Here is a 19579-nt window from a genome sequence, read left to right on the forward strand (position 1 = left end):
TATAAGAATGTTGCAATCCGTACAGTGTCGCCACTACTGAAATCGTATAACAAGTTAATCAAAAGTTACATGTAACAACAATATCACATAAGGTCTACTGTTTACCAACCGTACGTGTTTAATGAGGTTGTAATAGAAGCTCGGTGTATTCAGTTAAACACATTAAACATATTTCCACAACAAGTAATGAACAATGTCATACCTCGTTCACTTCCTTCCGGAATCTGCGTTGATGTTAACGGTAATTTTTGAACTGTCGATGACCTTGATGGTAGAGTTTGGTCTGTGCGACTTGTCTCAGGAAAGTCTTGATGTCCAAATTGTACAATTAAAACACTGTTACTTGTGGTAATGTTCTACAGTGGTTCTGACAGTAAGGACCTATAAACTGTATGTCCTAATGTCCTCAGAAAGTTGCCGTCAGCATTGGAATTGGAGTTTGGTTTGTGCGGTTTGTCACCGGAAAATCTTGATGTACAAATTGTTCAATTGAAACACTGTTACTTAACTACACAATACATACAAAGGTTCTGATCATGACAGTAACTGCATTTCATAAGGACATCAGAATGTTGCTCTTAGCATTGAAATGGAAATATGCATTGATATTGAGGACACTGGCGACGTTTTGACAGTTACCTGTAATTTCAACAACGTCCTTTTCATGTCATTCAAATTCAACATTTAACATTACAGCAAGTAACGCTCCTTCAGTAAAGCCTTACGACCTCCTTATAATGAACCACATTTCCCAAAAGATTTACTTTGGATATTAATCATTTCATTAAATCCATCACCATCATCCATCATGGTTACAAAAAAACAACGTATAAATTATTTGAATATTTTACAAAACATTATACCATGTAGAGAAGATCTGGCTCTAAAAAATATAGTACCGTTTTGTGTCGAGTTTTTGACAAGATGATGGTCCATAACTATTGGTAATATAAACGTAGCCACAAATATGAACTGACCACGATATTAAATGTTAAATTATCTTAGGACAGGAAAACACAATTTAAAGGGGGCATGACGTCTATAAGCATATAAGCATAAGAGCATTTGGAAGTATATTTTTCTTAACCCAAACATGCATATCAATCCTAACATCAAAATGCATGTCTTGCAAAGTAATTGTTCACTTGACTTATAATGTTTTTACAGAGCATATAAATATAATCCACTATAAAACATGTAAAATGAAATAATATTCGAGTTTCAACTTTAGGTCTTACATGCTTCTTTATAATGCCATACGTTTTCAAAGTATTTTATATAAACAGTTTTGATAAACACCCACATACAATATCACATTATCTGCGAATCAAGTTTCAGAACATAAACAAATGTTAGTATTGGAAGCTTAAAGACACTTTCTGAAAAAAATGTTGTTAAAAATAATCCTATGGCAGCAAAATTGGTAATCTGATTCGAAAGTCTTGAGCAAATTCATGCCTGATATTTCCGACATAAACCCTGATCATCCAATTCACTGCTGGAACACCCCTTGGCATTATCATCACTACCGGCATATTCCAAGCATTCCATTCAAAACAGACATATCACCAGGATCACCTTCACAACCGACACATTTCCAGGAACAGCTTCACAACCGACACATTTCCAGGATCACCTTCACAACCGACAGATCCCCAGGATCGCTTACACAACCCGCATATCCTCCAGTATCAGAATCACTTCAGACATATCACCCATCATCGTGATCGTTACCTTATATATCACCCAGCATCCGTATTCCTACTAATGAATCCTCTAGCATCTCAATACGTACCACAGTATCCCCACGTCTTCAAATTAGCACCGACATATACCACATCTTGATCACTATCGATATATTCCCCAGCATTTACATCACAGACAGCGTATCACCCATCACCTCAATGCCTACCAGCTTTTCCCCCAGCATATTCCGACATATACATTCCGATTAATACCAACATAACCCGAGCATTTTTATCACTACCAACATATCCCCCACAATATCAATCACTAAAAACATATCCGTCTCAATGACGACAAGCATATTACCCAGCTTCTAACTTACTATGGGCGTGTCTCCGAGCGGGATCACGGTCAATACCAACATAAACCAAAGCATCCCTATTCCTACAGATACATCCTACAGCTACTGGATCACTAAAGACATATCCCTCAGCGTCTCAATCACTATGGGCATATCCCCGAGGGTCATGGGATAACGATCAAAACCAACGTATCGCCAGCATCTTGATCACTACCAACATATCCCCAGCATCTTGATCACTACCAACATATCCCCAGCATCTTGATCACTACCGACATTAATTAACTGCAAGGATGTCTTCACTGACAGCATATCCTTCTCAACCCCAGTCACTACCGACTTATCCCCGAGTATGGCCTTAACTGACGGCATATCCCCGACCATCCTGTTCAATCGTTTCTGAGGAAATTATGTGTACAGAGCGAATATTGGTTTTTGAAAAAAATAAGAAATAAGGTCAGCACTGGCAATATGTCAATAACTTTATTTTGGTTTTGAGGTGTCAAGATGTTATAAGGGGTGGCAATATAAAACGGGAATGATGGTACTGGAGGAATGGTGTTTGTGTGTGTGTGGTGTGGTGGGGTTGGGGGTTGGGGGGGTTGTGTGTGTGTGGTGTGGGGGGTGGGTAGGAGGGTGGGTGAAGGTGGGGGTGTTGTTAGTCGTGTGTGTGCTTAAATCCTAATAGTAGCTATAGTCTTGACCTTAAACCTACATAGAAGTTGAATACAAACTCTTACACAAGCGTGTTAGTAATTTACACTGAATTTAAATACTCCATACTCCTTGCACGACAACCCTGTTTATTGTGGAAATTTGTAAAGTAACATTTAAGGGTAGGATCTGATGTACATCCTCTAAAAAAGTGGAAAAATATTCCAGTGGTTATTGATAAGGAGGGTTGGCGCGAAGGCCTTTAAATCACTTAAATGAACTGATGCAGCGGATTAATTTGATTTATTTGAAAACATATGAGTCCTTTTGTTGTGGTCAACATACATGATACGTTAATCTGCTCACGGGCTGCCTCCTGGAAGACGACTAATACCAAACTCCCACACTGACAACTTTAAGCTGAGCTACAGTAAAAGTATTATCCACACAGAGCACGAACACACACCATTATTATACATACCTAAAGTGAGATTGTTACTACCTCTATTTCGTGAATCCACACATCGCCAGACGGATCCATCATGGACGGTTAGCTCCGTGGTTAATGTCAGATTGTGTTGGTAGTCTGTGCAGCTTACACTGACGCGACCTGAGATGTACTTATCATAATAGCTATCGTTATAATTACGTCCTCCGGGGATACTACTGGGCTTATCCTTGTCACAGCGTTCGATGTTCTCTATTTTCCTTGAATTCAGGACGATTGCGCCGTCTCTGTACCATGTTGTATACGTAATCGATTTGCTGCTGTTGCTGCTGCAGATTAAGGTGAAAGTGCCTTCAGACGGGGATATGTTGATCTCTAGAGTGTGTTCATCTGCAACTTTCAAAATAACATACATGTGACACGACTGATGTTTGGTTCAACACAACTTTAAAAAAGTAAGGTTGTTATGCTTCTTAAAAAAATTCCTGGGAGTCAAAAGTGGTTGTAGGTTGCAGAGGAAACCAAATATGGAAAACAACATCATTCGTCGTAAAAAGAAGTTTCGTTAGTTTTGGAAATAAATATTGGATATTACCAAGATAAAGATTGTATTGTAAGATTACTTGTGAATTACAGAAGTGTGTTGAAGCTTACCAGACGAATGTGCATACACAATCATTCCTATCCTCAATAGGACCATCAGAGGAATCTCACTGCCCATGGCTTCGTCAGATCTGCTTTGAGGCACACTGGCGAGTTGCACGTGTGGTTCATAAACAAACTGTAAACCTCGTACCTTGTGAAACATTGTAATATATTTATATTTCCCTTTGTTATTGTTAGCCGTATGATCATATACACGGGTGTTTAAGTTCTTCTGTTCATACGCCAACTGTTTATGTTATCTTTAATTTATTATTCTGTCATGGTGGATAACAGGCGTGAACTACTCACGTTATCTATACCGTGTTTCTGCGACCAATAATTATCACGCTGCATGAGTTAAACCGATCTTCCAAGTCTGGACTCACAACACATTCTTTCGCTCCATGTACGCTCGTATATTGCTTTCATAAAATTCAACGCAAAATTATTGCTGCAGGATTTTATGAAACAGGTATATCCGTATGAATCTCTTTTGGATTCGAACTAAAGTCATATGTACACGAGAAATCGTATGTGAAAGTTTCAACACGGTAATAATTTATGTTGCAATATGTTATTACCTCAATAATTTACATTGATAACAACATTGAATTTCTATTTCCAATCTAAATATCACAAACTTTCAGCTTCCTTGGGCTTGAAGTTAGTTAGTCCATGTAGAAAAGCTTTATTGGTTTATGTAGAAATAAAATAAGTCACAGAAATGAAATAAGTCACAGTTGATATTATTATATATAATAACGTTTGATTTGATTTACGGATTAATAATTGTCATATTTAATACAACATCTACATGTACGATTTTGAGGGCACATAGCATATGTGAGTTCGAGCGTACTAGTGAATGTTATTTTATGCGGCAGCTAGTAGTTCAATTACATTAAACAGACAAACCAGTGACTGATAGCATGAGTATCAACCCACACCATACGTTCACGATTGGACGCAATCAACAATGCCACACAGCCACCCTATATCTTAGTCGTTTTCATGTTTATTAAGGGCTCGGTAGCCTGGTGGCTACCTCCACCTGTCTCCCCTCACGCCGAACGCCCCTGCTTAATTCCTCACATGGGTACAATGTAGAGCATCCGTGGTCGAGATATTGCTGGACTATTGCTAAATGTGGCATAAAACCTTTCTCACTTACTCACGCATACATTTATTCATGTTTAGTAGATGTAAGTTTAAACGCTAGTTCAAAACTACGCTTTCCTAATAATTGAAAGGATAAGTGGTATATTTGTTCATTTTTTTCCAAAATGATTTTTAAATTAATACGTTTTGAAAATGGAATCAATTTACTATTCAAGTTGATTCGGGTTTCCATATGATTCCACAAACTGCATTCATTGCATTGAATTAAACAACATTTCCAACCGTATTTAAATTTAAACAGGCATTGCCGTCTACTGATCCAATATTTTTCAATTGTTAGCCAAATATATAATACTATGGAAATGCGAAGCAGAATTGTTTCTGTCAAGCAAAAATGATAATCAGATTCAACGTAGTCAATTACACAGAATGGACAACAGTTTTAAGTAATGTGGAAGTTTAAGTTTTCGTGTTGACGCTTACGTTTCTTTTATAATAACTGATTATGATTTGTCATTACAAGCGCCAGGTTCTTCATAGTGATTGTATGCCGGATTGACGTGTGTTCCTGCACGACCTATCATGATGTACAATGACTACAATGACTACAATAAATACAATGAATACAATGTTATCTGGTTTTCCTCATATGTGGACATATAGCATATCATACACGTTACACAAGTTCGTGACATGCATCAATTCATAGGATTGCATGATAATGAGAGTGATCAAAATGCAACATATTTTCCTCTTTCTAGATACCAGACCCGCTATATATCACGGTATAGAGAACGTGAGTACTCCACCCATGTTGTACCCCATAACAGAATGTTAAAAAGATACGAGTTAATAAAAAACAGTGGGTGTGTCAACACCACGCATATCATCATATAACTATAAATATACTACAGTATTTCACAAGGTACGAGGTTTACAGTGTGTTTATGAATCAAACGAGTAGCTCGTCAGTGAGTCTCCGAGCAGATCTGACGAAACCATGAGAAGTGGGATTCCTCTAATGTTCCTTCTGTGGATAGGAATGATTGTGTATGCACATTCGTCTGGTAAGCTTCAACACACTTCTGTTATTCATATTTAATTACTTGATTTATAATATTCTTTGTCTTGACAATATCCAAAATGTCAGTCTGTTTTCAAACACAGATTCACATACACGGATTTGTACATTATTCATGTATTGAACCAACAAAATAAGATAAATATATTATGAGTCCCGAAACTGATCTTCCTTTTACGACGAATGATGTTGTTTTCCTTATTTGTCTTCCTCTGCAACCTGCAACCACTTTTGACTCCCAGGAAATTTTGAAGAAGCACAAATGATTTTTTTAAAGTTGTGTTGAACAAAACATCAGTCGTGTCACATGTATGTTATTTTGAAAGTTGCAGATGAACTCACTCTAGAGATTGACATAACCCCGCCTGAAGACAATTTCACCTTAATCTGCAGCAGCAACAGCAACGAATCGATGGCGCATACAACATGGTACAGAGACGGCGCAATCGTCCTGAATTCAAGGAAAATAGAGAACAACGAACACTGTGACAAGGATAAACCCAGTAGTATCCCCGGAGAAAGAAATTATACCGACAGCTATTATGATAAGTACATCTCGGGTCGCGTCAGTGTAAGCTGCACATACTACCAACACAATCTGACATTAACCACGGAGCTAACCGTCCATGATGGATCCGTGTGGCGATGTGAGGATTCACGTAATAGAGGTAGTAACAATCTCACTTTAGGTATGTATAATGATGGAGTGTGTTCGTGCTCTGTGTTGATAAAACTTTTACTGTAGCTCAGCTTAAAGTTGTCAGTGTGGGAGTTTGGTATTGGTCGTCGTCCAGGAGGCAGCCCGTTAGCAGATTAACGTATCATGTCTGCAAAATTATTGCTGCAGGATTTTATGAAACAGGTATATCCGTATGAATCTCTTTTGGATTCGAACTAAAGTCATATGTACACGAGAAATCGTATGTGAAAGTTTCAACACGGTAATAATTTATGTTGCAATATGTTATTACCTCAATAATTTACATTGATAACAACATTGAATTTCTATTTCCAATCTAAATATCACAAACTTTCAGCTTCCTTGGGCTTGAAGTTAGTTAGTCCATGTAGAAAAGCTTTATTGGTTTATGTAGAAATAAAATAAGTCACAGAAATGAAATAAGTCACAGTTGATATTATTATATATAATAACGTTTGATTTGATTTACGGATTAATAATTGTCATATTTAATACAACATCTAAGGAGAAAGAAATTATACCGACAGCTATTATGATAAGTACATCTCGGGTCGCGTCAGTGTAAGCTGCACATACTACCAACACAATCTGACATTAACCACGGAGCTAACCGTCCATGATGGATCCGTGTGGCGATGTGAGGATTCACGTAATAGAGGTAGTAACAATCTCACTTTAGGTATGTATAATGATGGAGTGTGTTCGTGCTCTGTGTTGATAAAACTTTTACTGTAGCTCAGCTTAAAGTTGTCAGTGTGGGAGTTTGGTATTGGTCGTCGTCCAGGAGGCAGCCCGTTAGCAGATTAACGTATCATGTCTGTTGTCCACAACAAGAGGACTCATATGTTTTCAAATAAATCAAATTAATCTGCCGCATCAGTTCATTTAAGTGATTTAAAGGCCTTCGCGCCAACCCTCCTTATAAAAAAACACTGGAATATTGTTACATTTTTTCTGAGTATGTACATCATACAACCCTTAAATGTTACTTTACAAATTTCAACAATAAACAGGGTTGTCGATCAAGGTGTATTAATCGAGGTTTAGCATAAATTCAGTTTAAATTACTACATCTTTCTATATAGGTTAAGGCATATAATAGATTTAAGGTAAAAAAACTGCTACTAGGAATTAAACATTCAAACAGCTTACAATCCAATACCTTGATTGTTATGATAGGTTATCCACTGTGAACTGGCGTAAAGAGTCTACAGCTGAATAGGAGATGGTTGATTTCTTTAAAAAGTCGAGGTCACCAGAAATAATAAAGGAAATGAGTGTATAACCATCTGTTGGAAGAACTAATATATGATAACCTTCTTTGGTTAAATGTCCCACATTCTTGCCCAATCATAAAATGACCATATCACCTATTACGTAGCGCAGTCAGTCAAGCTCCCCCCCCCACCTGAACCCCCCCCCCCCCCCCCCCCCACCACCACACACACACACACACACACACACACACACACACATCCCGTCCCATCCCGTCTTTAAAAGTTTATATTGCCACCCCTTATAACACTTCGATGCCTCGAATTATTATAAATGCTGACCTTACTTGTTAAGTTTCCCAAAAAACAATATTCGCTCTGTACACAAAAAAAACCCTACTAATCAGGATGATCGAGGATAAGGCGTCAGTGAAGGCCATGCCTGGGGATATGTCGGTGGTAAATGGGATGGAGGGGGATATGATGTCAGTGATCGAAGTGCTTGGGATATGTCCATGGTGATCCGGATGCTATATATAACAAACGTTGATGACATTATTGGGAATATTTCGGAAGTGTTTGGGATGGGGATTAATATGATGTAAGTGATGAAGATGCTGGGGATTATGACGTTGGTGATTGGGATAGTGGGGGATATGCTGGTAGGTAAGGATATGCTGGGGCATATGCTCGTTGTGGTCAAGATGCTGGGGGATATATCTTCAGACTAATTAATGTCGGTAGTGATCAGAACGCTGGGGGATATGCCAGTATTGATCGTGATCCAACGACGCTCGGGGATATGCTCATGGTGAGCGAGACGCTGGGGATATATCTTTAGTGATCAAGGTGCTGGAGTATACTAGTATATCGGTAGCGATTAAGATGCTGGGGATATGTTGGTAGTGATCAAGATGCTCGGGGTATTTTGGTAGTGATCGGGGTGTTTATAGATATACCGATAGTAATCGAGATGCTGGGGGATAAGCTTGTAGACATTGAAGTGATGAGTGATATGTTTTTAGTGATAAATTGCTGGGGATATGTTGTTATGGATTTTAATGCTGGGAATATCAGTCGAGACATGGGTGCTCCGGGGGGTGTCTGCAATGATCGGGATGCTTGAGAATATGTCATTAGTGATCAGGATGTTGTGGTATATGTCGGTGCTAATCTAGATGCTTGGTGTTATTGTGGTACTTATTGAGATGCTCGGGGATACATTTGTAGGAATACGGATGCTGGGTGATATGTCAGATAGCGATCACGACGATGGGTGATATGTCTAAGGGATTAAAGTAGTGAATTGGATGATAGGGATATACATGTATGTCGGAATGCTTGTTCGCGCCAATGATCAGGCCTAAATTTGCTCAGGAGGCTCGAATCAATTTACCAATTTTGCCGCCATATCATTAGTTTTAACAATGTCATCTCATAAAGTGTCAGATTCCACGTTCTAAAAATCATGAATGCAACTCTAGCATGTGGCGTTGCTAAGTTTAAGGGTTGCTTCTCTTTATGCATGTGATATACATGTACATGCTTTCTTAAAACATTATACTTCAAGTGAACAATTATTCTGCAGGACATGGGTTTCGATGTTAAGATCGGTATGCTGGTTTTAACTAAGTAACATATTCTTGAAAATGCTCTTTGGGGTAATTGTATTTGATTCAAATTCATCACATTCTATGAAGTTTTAATAACAGGCAAATATGTTTACAGACGTCATGCTATCTTAAGATCATTTGTCCTCGTCGGATGATGGTGATTGACCTACAGTTTTTAGGTCCTTACTGTCAGAACCACTGTATGTATTACGAAGAACATTACCACAAGTAACAGTTTTTTTAATTATATAATTGTACATCAAGACTTTCCTGAGACCAGTCGCACAGACCAAACTCTACCATCAAGGCCATCGACTGTTCAACAATTACCGTTTACATCAACGCAGATTCCTGAAGGCAGTACACAAGGTAAGACGAAGTTCATTTCTTGTTGTGGAAATGTGTGGGCCAACTGAATACATGGTGGATATATCTTTGGGGCTTCTAGTTCAAACATTACCTCAATCCTATCAATCACGTACTGAAGGTAAACAGTAGACCATATGTGCTATTCGTCATACAGATTTTGATTTAAATGTAACACAATTTCAGTACTGGCGATAATGCACGGAATGCAACATTCTTATAATTAAGAAACTAACTTATATTCATTTTGGTGACATGGATAGTTCTAGTTGTGAATAGTATACAGCGCTCAGTTCAGTGTTCCAGTCCTTTAATGCCAGAGTCTAAGACTATGGTGTTTTGTTAATCATGCTCGTCAATTTTAGGATTAGTACGTGGCCTATATAATTTGCTTTACCTCTGGAATTCGGAGGTTATTGTGTGCTATGTTATTCGATTTTGTGGTCATACCAAGGTTACAATGATCGGGATGCTTGAGAATATGTCATTAGTGATCAGGATGTTGTGGTATATGTCGGTGCTAATCTAGATGCTTGGTGTTATTGTGGTACTTATTGAGATGCTCGGGGATACGTTTGTAGGAAAACGGATGCTGGGTGATATGTCAGATAGCGATCACGATGGTGGGTGATATGTCTGAGGTGATTATGATGCTGGTGGACATGCGTGTTGTGAAAGAGATCCTGGGGATATGTTGTTTGTGAAGGAGGTCCTCGGAATCTGTCTGTTTTGAATGGAATTGTTGGGATATGCCGGTAGTGATCATTATGCTAAGGGATGTTAAAGTAGTGAATTGGATGACGGGGATATACATGTATGTCGGAATGCTTGTTCGCGCCAATGATCAGGCCTAAATTTGCTCAGGAGGCTCGAATCAAATTACCAATTTTGCCGCCATATTATTAGTTTTAACAATGTTATCTCAGAAAGTGTCAGATTCCACGTCCTAAAAATCATGAATGCAACTCTAGCATGTGGCGTTGCTAAGTTAAAGGGTTGCTTCTCTTTATGCATGTAATGCAAATATTTCTTAATGTTCGGAAATGTGATTCTCAGATGATATTTCATGTGGGTGTTTATCAAATCTAAATATTTTGTCAAATATTTTGAACGTGCATAGCATTATTAGGAGGCGTGTAAGACTCAGAGTTGAAACTTGTATAATATTTGATTTTACATGTTTTATGGTGGATTAGGAACCACTGATGCAATAGAAGGGATTGTTTCAGAGGTAATGTATGCAGAAAATAGTTGAAATCCAGTGCTCATAGTATTTATATTATGACTATATGTTGGCACTTTTGTGACTGTAGAGCTACAGTACCATGACACTTTGGTGTGATTGTCGCTTTGGCATCTCACCCTGTGATATACATGTACATGCTTTCTTAAAACATTATACTTCAAGTGAACAATTACTCTGCAGGACATGGGTTTCGATGTTAAGATCGATATGCAGGTTTCGGCTAAGTAACATATTCTTGAAAATGCTCTTTGGGGTAATTGTATTTGATTCAAATTCATCACATTCTATGAAGTTTTACTAACAGGCAAATATGTTTACAGACGTCATGCTATTTTAAGATCATTTGTCCTCGTCGGATGATGGTGATTGACCTACAGTTTTTAGGTCCTTACTGTCGGAACCACTGTATGTATTACGAAGAACATTACCACAAGTAGCAGTGTTTTAATTATATAATTTGTACATCAAGACTTTCCTGAGACCAGTCGCACAGACCAAACTCTACCATCAAGGCCATCGACTGTTCAACAATTACCGTTTACATCAACGCAGATTCCTGAAGGCAGTACACAAGGTAAGACAAAGTTCATTTCTTGCTGTGGAAATGTGTGGGCCAACTGAATACATGGTGGGTATATCTTTGGGGCTTCTAGTTCAAACATTACCTCAATCCTATCAATCACGTACTGTATGTAAACAGTAGACCTTATGTGCTATTCGTCATACATGCAGATTTGGATTAAAATGTAACACAATTTCAGTACTGGCGATAATGCACCGATTGCAACATTCTTATAATTAAGAAACTATCTTAAATTCGTTTTTGGTGACATGGATAGTTCTACCTGTGAATAGTATACAGCGCTCAGTTCAGTGTTCCGTTCCTTTAATGCCAGAGTCTAAGACTATGGTGTTTTGTTAATCATGCTCGTCAATTTTAGGATTAATGCGTGGCCTATATAATTTGCATAACCTCTGGAATTCGGAGGTAATTGTGTGTTATGTTATTCGATTTTGTGGTCATACCAAGGTTACAATGATCGGGATGCTTGAGAATATGTCATTAGTGATCAGGATGTTGTGGTATATGTCGGTGCTAATCTAGATGCTTGGTGTTATTGTGGTACTTATTGAGATGCTCGGGGATACGTTTGTAGGAAAACGGATGCTGGGTGATATGTCAGGTAGCGATCACGATGGTGGGTGACATGTCTGAGGTGATTATGATGCTGGTGCATATGCTGGTTGTGAAAGAGATCCTGGGGATATGTTGTTTGTGAAGGAGGTCCTCGGAATCTGTCTGTTTTGAATGGAATTGTTGGGATATGCCGGTAGTTATAATTATGCAAAGGGATGTTAAAGTAGTGAATTGGATGACGGGGATATACATGTATGTCGGAATGCTTGTTCGCGTCAATGATCAGGCCTTAATTTGCTCAGGAGGCTCGAACAAATTACCAATGTTGCCGTCATATTATTAGTTTTAACAATGTCATCTCAGAAAGTGTCAGATTCCACATCCTAAAAATCATGAATGCAACTCTAGCATGTGGCGTTACTAAGTTAAAGGGTTGCTTCTCTTTTTTATGCATGTAATGCAAATATTTCTTAATGTTCGAAAATGTTATTCTCAGATGATATTTCATGTGGGTGTTTATGAAATCTAAATATTTTGTCAAATATTTTGAACGTGTATAGTATTGTAAGGAGGTGTGTAAGACTCAGAGTTGAAACTTGTATAATATTTCATTTCACATGTTTTATGGAGGATTAGGAACCACTGATACAATAGAATGGATTGTTTCAGAGTTAATGTATGCAGAAAATAGTTGAAATCCAGTGCTCATAGAATTTTTATTATGACTATATGTTGGCACTTTTGTGACTGTAGAGCTACAGTACCATGACACTTTGGTGTGATTGTCGCATTGGCATCTCACCCTGTGATATACATGCACATGCTTTCTTAAAACATTATACTTCAAGTGAACAATTACTCTGCAGGACATGGGTTTCGATGTTAAGATCGGTATGCAGGTTTTAACTAAGTAACATATTCTTGAAAATGCTCTTTGTGGTAATTGTATTTGATTCAAATTCATCACATTCTATGAAGTTTTAATAACAGGCAAATATGTTTACAGACATCATGCTATCTTAAGATCATTTGTCCTCGTCGGATGATGGTGATTGACCTACAGTTTTTAGGTCCTTACTGTCAGAACCACTGTATGTATTACGAAGAACATTACCACAAGTAACAGTGTTTTAATTATATAATTTGTACATCAAGACTTTCCTGAGACCAGTCGCACAGACCAAACTCTACCATCCACGTCCTAACAATCAAATTTGACAAATGGTGGTTACTCTGTAGGACAGACGATTGATTGTCGCGAAAGGCAAGAAAAACAAATTTATCTGGGCAATTGTTGTTTTGCATATGTTTTGTTACGCCTCTGTATAAGAAACAAGTTTTTGTTAGAATTATATTTGCTACTGTCACTGTCAGACTGACACATCACTTACCCTCTGACTTAAAATATATTAATGCGCACATTCAAGGAAATCTTGCAATGTTTAGGTAATGTTTGTGAGAGATTTCCGAGCACAGAATTGAAAACTGAAATTATAGCCAAGGCTCGCTAAATACAATGTTTATTCCTAATACGGGATATTTACCATCACCAATCCTCTGTATATAGTTACCATTACCTATCTTTACCAAAACATTAGATGAAGTTGGTGGTGACGCTGTTATTACTTTCTGTAAGGTTCTCGGTGCCTATGTGACTACGTGAGAGTCCGCATCACCAGTTTTAGAACTGTTTTAACAAGTCTATTTATATCGTGGTACAAGTTACTATTTCCTCCAGACAGTTTCAAATCTATTGTACAATGTTGTCGTAAGATTAAGATGAGTGGACATTTTGAAACATTAAGGCCTGTGAAATGTTCGTGAAAAAAAACAACGTCTGAACTAAAGTCAAAACATATGACCCATGATTCCACGCATTCAAACAACACTCACTATTTTTCATACAATAGTTTGCTTTAGTGGATTCAAATACACTCGCCAGTCATTTATCAGTCTTGATCGTCTAATATTGAAATGACAGTACTGTTACACAAGAACTCACACTATTATAGTGTGCACTGGTATTTTATTGAATTATTATGATATTGATTACTTCCTGGCCAAATATTCATACTTCCTGATGACCCACCCATGTTGGTATGTTGTTTAACACATAGGCTGACACTGCAGCTAAACAGGGCTTCATCAATATTCCCACCAGTTATTCCATATAATGATTATATGCCCTGAATTATAGCTTACATTCGGGACCTCATATAAAACAAGCAGTTCAACAAGTGTGTTTTTGCAAGGGATTCTTTTTCCAATGTCACAGGATCGTTATATCGCTCTCGTGGAGGTCAGATTTTGAAATACTTGAAATACATGTAATTCAGTAATGAATTCATTTGGTATGATCATATTTTAGAGAGATGCTTGATGCAATGTTATTCAGGGATGTAATGTTATTGTCCATGACAATGTCACGTAAATCTTGTCAAGGTATGTACCATTTATCACGCAAATTTCGCGTGTTGTTATCTTAAGAATGTTTTTAAAATTACCCACAACAAGCATCAGCTAAGTTGTTGATTCAAGTCTTGTTGAAGTACTGTAAGTCCCCATGGTCCCCAGTAGTGTGGTTTGGCTATTGATGGTGGTGGTCTGCAGCCTAGTATCTTAATACTACACAGTGTATCGTAATACTGATCTAAATTTTGATTTCAATGATTAATGTTAGTATTTCAACCAGTTTGTTGTAAATGTACAATTTGTGATATCTCGCTTATATTTCCCTGCCAAATGTCACAGGTTATATGTAGGCTGTGTTAGCAAACACCAAGGAACGTTAGACAGAGCTTTCTTCCCAAACAACTATCCACATCCGGGGCGTATATTCAAACGAATCGTGACATATTGTGAATACGTGGCACTTGTTATGGATACTGAAATTATATCTTTATTCTGTGTCTCGATTTTTCAGGGTCCCTTAATTAGATGATGAATAGTGTCATATACTAACACTTTTTTGTTAAAATGATTGTCGCCACAAGGTTCCCGTGTAGATCCAGAAGTATGCATGAAAGCGTATGCGCATATTGGTATAATGACGGTTGTACATGTATTGATAAAGCTTCACAATGACTGGTCATGGTGCATTAGTTTAAATGATTATGTTTACAGGCCCAAAGCACCATTTAGAATCACCTTAAACTATAAGCTAAAACAGTAGAAAAGAGTCACTAATAACATTAGTGCATTGCACAGTAACATTGGATGAGTAGCCTTTTGCGCCTCTGTCTACTTTATTCCTGAGGGCGATTCAAATATTGTACCAATCTGCATCACCAAACCTTGATCTGGTGTGACGATCTTACACCTGCACCACTGGGCTCCCACGCCGCCCCATAACAATAACCGGGACATCACGCACGGAACACTTTCACTGATAAGTTCCCGTTGGATCACGATTATGTACAGATGCCTATAGAATAAATTAGAATTATTTCAGGTTATAAGTTGACAAACATATCAACACGTATCCTCTAAATTTCTAACTAATCTGTGCCTGTCCAAACTCGTCAACAGTCTCCACGCGATATCAGGATTATTCATAAGTATTGTGCCCAAATGCACATGTAAAATGTCATTATTTAATTGAATGGATATGCCTTAATAATTTTATACGAACACGCACACGCACATATTGAGTAGCTTCAATGCATGTAAATAGAATAACCTATTCCTCATTGTGTGATCTTTGCTATTTAGCTGAAACAATGTATTTGCGCACACATAGAAACTCTCACCTTTGACTGCTATGATGCAGGAATCATTGTGAGCTTTTGATCCAGTAAGGTACATATTTGTCACATATACCCTCTAGAAGGGAAGAAGGGTTGTCTGTCAAATATAAATCAATTTAATTATTTTATATTTTATGCAGATACATTTTTTTCAAGACGAGAAGTGTGGTGATGAGGCACATTGTGAAAAGTATTTGAAACATATATCATTGATTTAATTTCCTGTTCAGTATCAATGTATTTGTCTACAATAAGCTTGTTACTTTTGGACAATTTTATGGAATATCATCCAGTGTTACATTAAGTATTTATCATAGGTGTTTTCACCTTTCCACACAATGTGTGAAGCCCATTCCTGGTGTCCCCCGCCGTGATATTGCTGGGATATTGCTAAAGCTGCGTAAAACCATACTCACTCACTCACCTTTGCACTTGGCGCGACATCAACTGCAAAACAATCAATGTCAACGCTTACGTGTTTGTATATTTTGTTGTCCCACACTACTTCTGTTATTCTTTTGATTATCAAGTCGAACGTCAATTAAAACAATACCTATCGTATTATATCAGTACAGATTTACATGTTCTTGGCATTAATAAATTCTGATATCACTGAACATATGTGTCTGGTATAAGGGGAATCTAATGGAAATAGGCTCTTCTTACAATGAGATTTTTCATTTTGTTGCTTTCATCCTTGCAGGAACTACATCGACATCTACAGGTACGTGTAATTTGTGCTGAGATTTATGAAAAACAGATTGCTTTATGATACATGTGTGTGATCCAGTTGTAAGATCCATTCATTTGTAATCAAACATGTTGTACAACATATATTTATTTCAAAACTGACTCCATATATAGGTGTAAACTATCATCAATAAGCCATTAAAGCAAGGGCAGACCAAATTGGAATGGTCATCAGCAATGGCCATGAAGTCATACTTTGGATTTTGGTTTCTCTGGGGTTTCGAAGTGTTATATATAAGTGTACGATTAATTGTCCTTTTGTCATCTTTTAGTGAAATCCGCCAACTCCACCATCTCCATTACCTCCTCAACTACCTCAACCACGTCACCCACCTCAACCACCACCCTGACTGCCTTCACCACCTTTACCAAGTCAAATACTCCTGCTGTCAGTCAAGCATCTGTCCCCGTTTACCTTATCATAGGTCTAGTGGCAGCATTGCTCGTGGTGCTCATCATCATCTTTGTCCTGGTTGTCTGCCGCAACAGAATCGCACGGGTTGCACGGAGGTACATCGTTACAAGGAAGAGGCCGCAGGTTCAAGAGTTGAGGAAAAATGAGAAGGCTAACAAGGGGAGACGTATGTCCGACATCAACCCTAACAAAAAGTCAGACTTTGTGAGATCTGTCCTGGGATCAAATGTTGATCCTTGATTCAAGATAATGGCCATAAAGATAGGCACAGTGGATATTATGCAATAAGAACATTTATTTTGAAAATTTATCTGCGAGTCTGTGTTGGATTATCTGTTTCTCTCAATGGAAGTTTACAACATACTCGATAGTAAGTGAGTCATGTGTAATGTGATGTTTATGCGTTCGTGGGTTACGAGATCACGCACGATTAGCAGGACGACTTTCTGCGTGTCATGGATTATATGGAACGATGTGAGTTATTGAACGAATCCTTCACTGTAGAGGTTCTGAAAAACTTTTAGTAGATAAAATAAACCGAGTAGTCAGTGTTGCCTCCATTTTCTCCCAGTATGATATTTTGTACCAGTGTATTACTTATAGATACGGAAGCGAGGATGACCCAGTCGTTCATGGCGCCGTGCATAGTTGAGTCAGTCCAAATAATATGAGTTCGAATTCCAAATTCGCACTGTTTTGTGGTCTTTTGTTTGTCACCTCCAGACCCGTGTTCTAATTAAATAACGCGACAAAACCCTTTCCATATCCAATGGAAATATCTGCATAAAACAGAGTCTATTGAACGATTCACGACTATACCATGAGCATGTGCTTATGAATCACTATCAAACAGACAAGCATCACTTTGAGCTTTGCCACCACATGAGGCACGTAATAACATTAATGAACTATTGAATCTCATAACCGACCTCAGCCAGAGAACATTTTGCAGTTATTTTGTCATCTTGAAAATACATAGTTCCACCATGCTACAAATCATTAAACATAATGATGAGTAAGTTGCACGGTGAATGGAATTTATGTCAAGGAAACACTTTTTACATTCAAAGACTTTTATTCGAAACATGTTTTGTTCACTTTTTTATCTTGTTGTATATGTACTTGAACTTTTTGTTATTTAGTCTTCTACTTGAATTTTTATACAACCATGTGTACTTGTACTTAATGTAATCACTTATTTTGTTAAGAACTTGCTGATCACTTAAATCAGCTTCTGTTTTTAAGAGTTTTCAGGAAGAAACACTTGACCCGGACTCAATAATGTTTTGCTGTGTATGTCGATATTGATACCGCCACATGTGTTGTTATCAGTGCGTTAACGCAACACCAATATATCATATGTTCACTGTATATCACCATATCACTGTATCAGCTGTACGTTGTCTTGTCTTCACTATAAATAGATCATAGTGCGTCCTGATTGCTGGAGATATATTTGTTGTTGACTTGGATACTTGTTTGTTGGGAGGCATATGTGTCAGGATTCCAACATGGGTACAATGCTTGATGTATATTTCTGGTGTCCCCTCGCTTTGACATTAACGGGTTATTCCTGAAGTAGACAACACTTGATTGAAAACTGTTTGCGTGATGAGACAATATTTCTTTGTTGATGTGGCTGACCATCTCTCACAGGAAGTAAAAACATCATAAGACACAAGGGGGAGGTGAAGGTGAAGGTCAAAGGTCATACCGTGAGTTATCAAACTAAACCAAGAGATTATCAAACTTTTCAAATAAGTGACACACACGCACATAAACACACAAACACACACAAGCACAAACACACACACTCAAACACACTCACACAAACACACACAAGCACACACTCACACACACACACACACACACAGTCAGTGAGTTAATATAATCAGCTCATTAATAAGCCAACAGTTACAACATGACTGATGTGGACAAATCAGTTACAAAATGTTCTTAAATGGGAAAATGACATGGTGTATAATTCAACTGTTTGAATACAACTGCAGTGGACACAATCAAGATGATATGTAGACGAGAAAAGAACACGATGTGTAGATTGAAACAGAACGTGACATATAATTGCTTATTGCGTGTAAGTTCTCTGAAAGGCATTTAGACGTTGGAGTACAAAGTAAGGATAACATATATGGATGAACAACTTCTTTATTACAATTAGGAGCGACGTTTCGGTGTAGGTTCTAACAACGTTATCAATTAAGCAAGTGATAGTGTACAGTCGGAAACAAAAGATAGTGTGTAGACCGGAACAAGATCTTTATCGACTGGAACAGGACATATAATATAGACCGGAACACCGAGTGAGGTGTATATGTGTACGGTAGTATTCGAAATAAAAGTACAATGACAATAAAGAGATTACTTTCCTTCCGCCAT

At 37.8% G+C, this 19579-nt stretch overlaps 1 protein-coding gene across 2 annotated transcripts; it reads left to right on the forward strand.

Moving 5' to 3' along the window:
* Nucleotides 1-5689: 5689 nt before the first annotated feature.
* On the forward strand, nucleotides 5690-18626 carry LOC124117998 (cell wall integrity and stress response component 4-like). Of its 2 annotated transcripts, XM_048398048.1 has the most exons (6): nucleotides 5690-5980; nucleotides 6321-6683; nucleotides 9786-9890; nucleotides 11603-11707; nucleotides 16721-16741; nucleotides 17040-18626. In XM_048398048.1, the coding sequence occupies exons 1-6, from the start codon at nucleotides 5914-5916 to the stop codon at nucleotides 17420-17422; spliced, it is 1044 nt and encodes a 347-aa protein (XP_048254005.1). In that variant the 5' UTR covers nucleotides 5690-5913; the 3' UTR covers nucleotides 17423-18626. The 2 variants fall into 2 exon arrangements, with proteins under 2 accessions (XP_048254005.1, XP_048254006.1); XM_048398049.1 differs by lacking the exon at nucleotides 16721-16741.
* The last annotated feature ends 953 nt before the right edge of the window (nucleotides 18627-19579 follow it).

This window comes from Haliotis rufescens, unplaced genomic scaffold (genome assembly GCF_023055435.1).
Source record: "Haliotis rufescens isolate VD_foot unplaced genomic scaffold, xgHalRufe1.0.p SCAF_18, whole genome shotgun sequence".
Lineage (NCBI taxonomy): Eukaryota > Metazoa > Mollusca > Gastropoda > Lepetellida > Haliotidae > Haliotis > Haliotis rufescens.

Bases quoted from the DNA above. Each gene is read 5' to 3' on its own strand.
- LOC124117998 (XM_048398048.1), top strand. From the start codon at position 5,914: ATGAGAAGTGGGATTCCTCTAATGTTCCTTCTGTGGATAGGAATGATT. The intron at 6,684-9,785 runs GTATGTATAATG...TTGTACATCAAG, and splicing joins TAGTAACAATCTCACTTTAG to ACTTTCCTGAGACCAGTCGC. The intron at 9,891-11,602 runs GTAAGACGAAGT...TTGTACATCAAG, and splicing joins TCCTGAAGGCAGTACACAAG to ACTTTCCTGAGACCAGTCGC.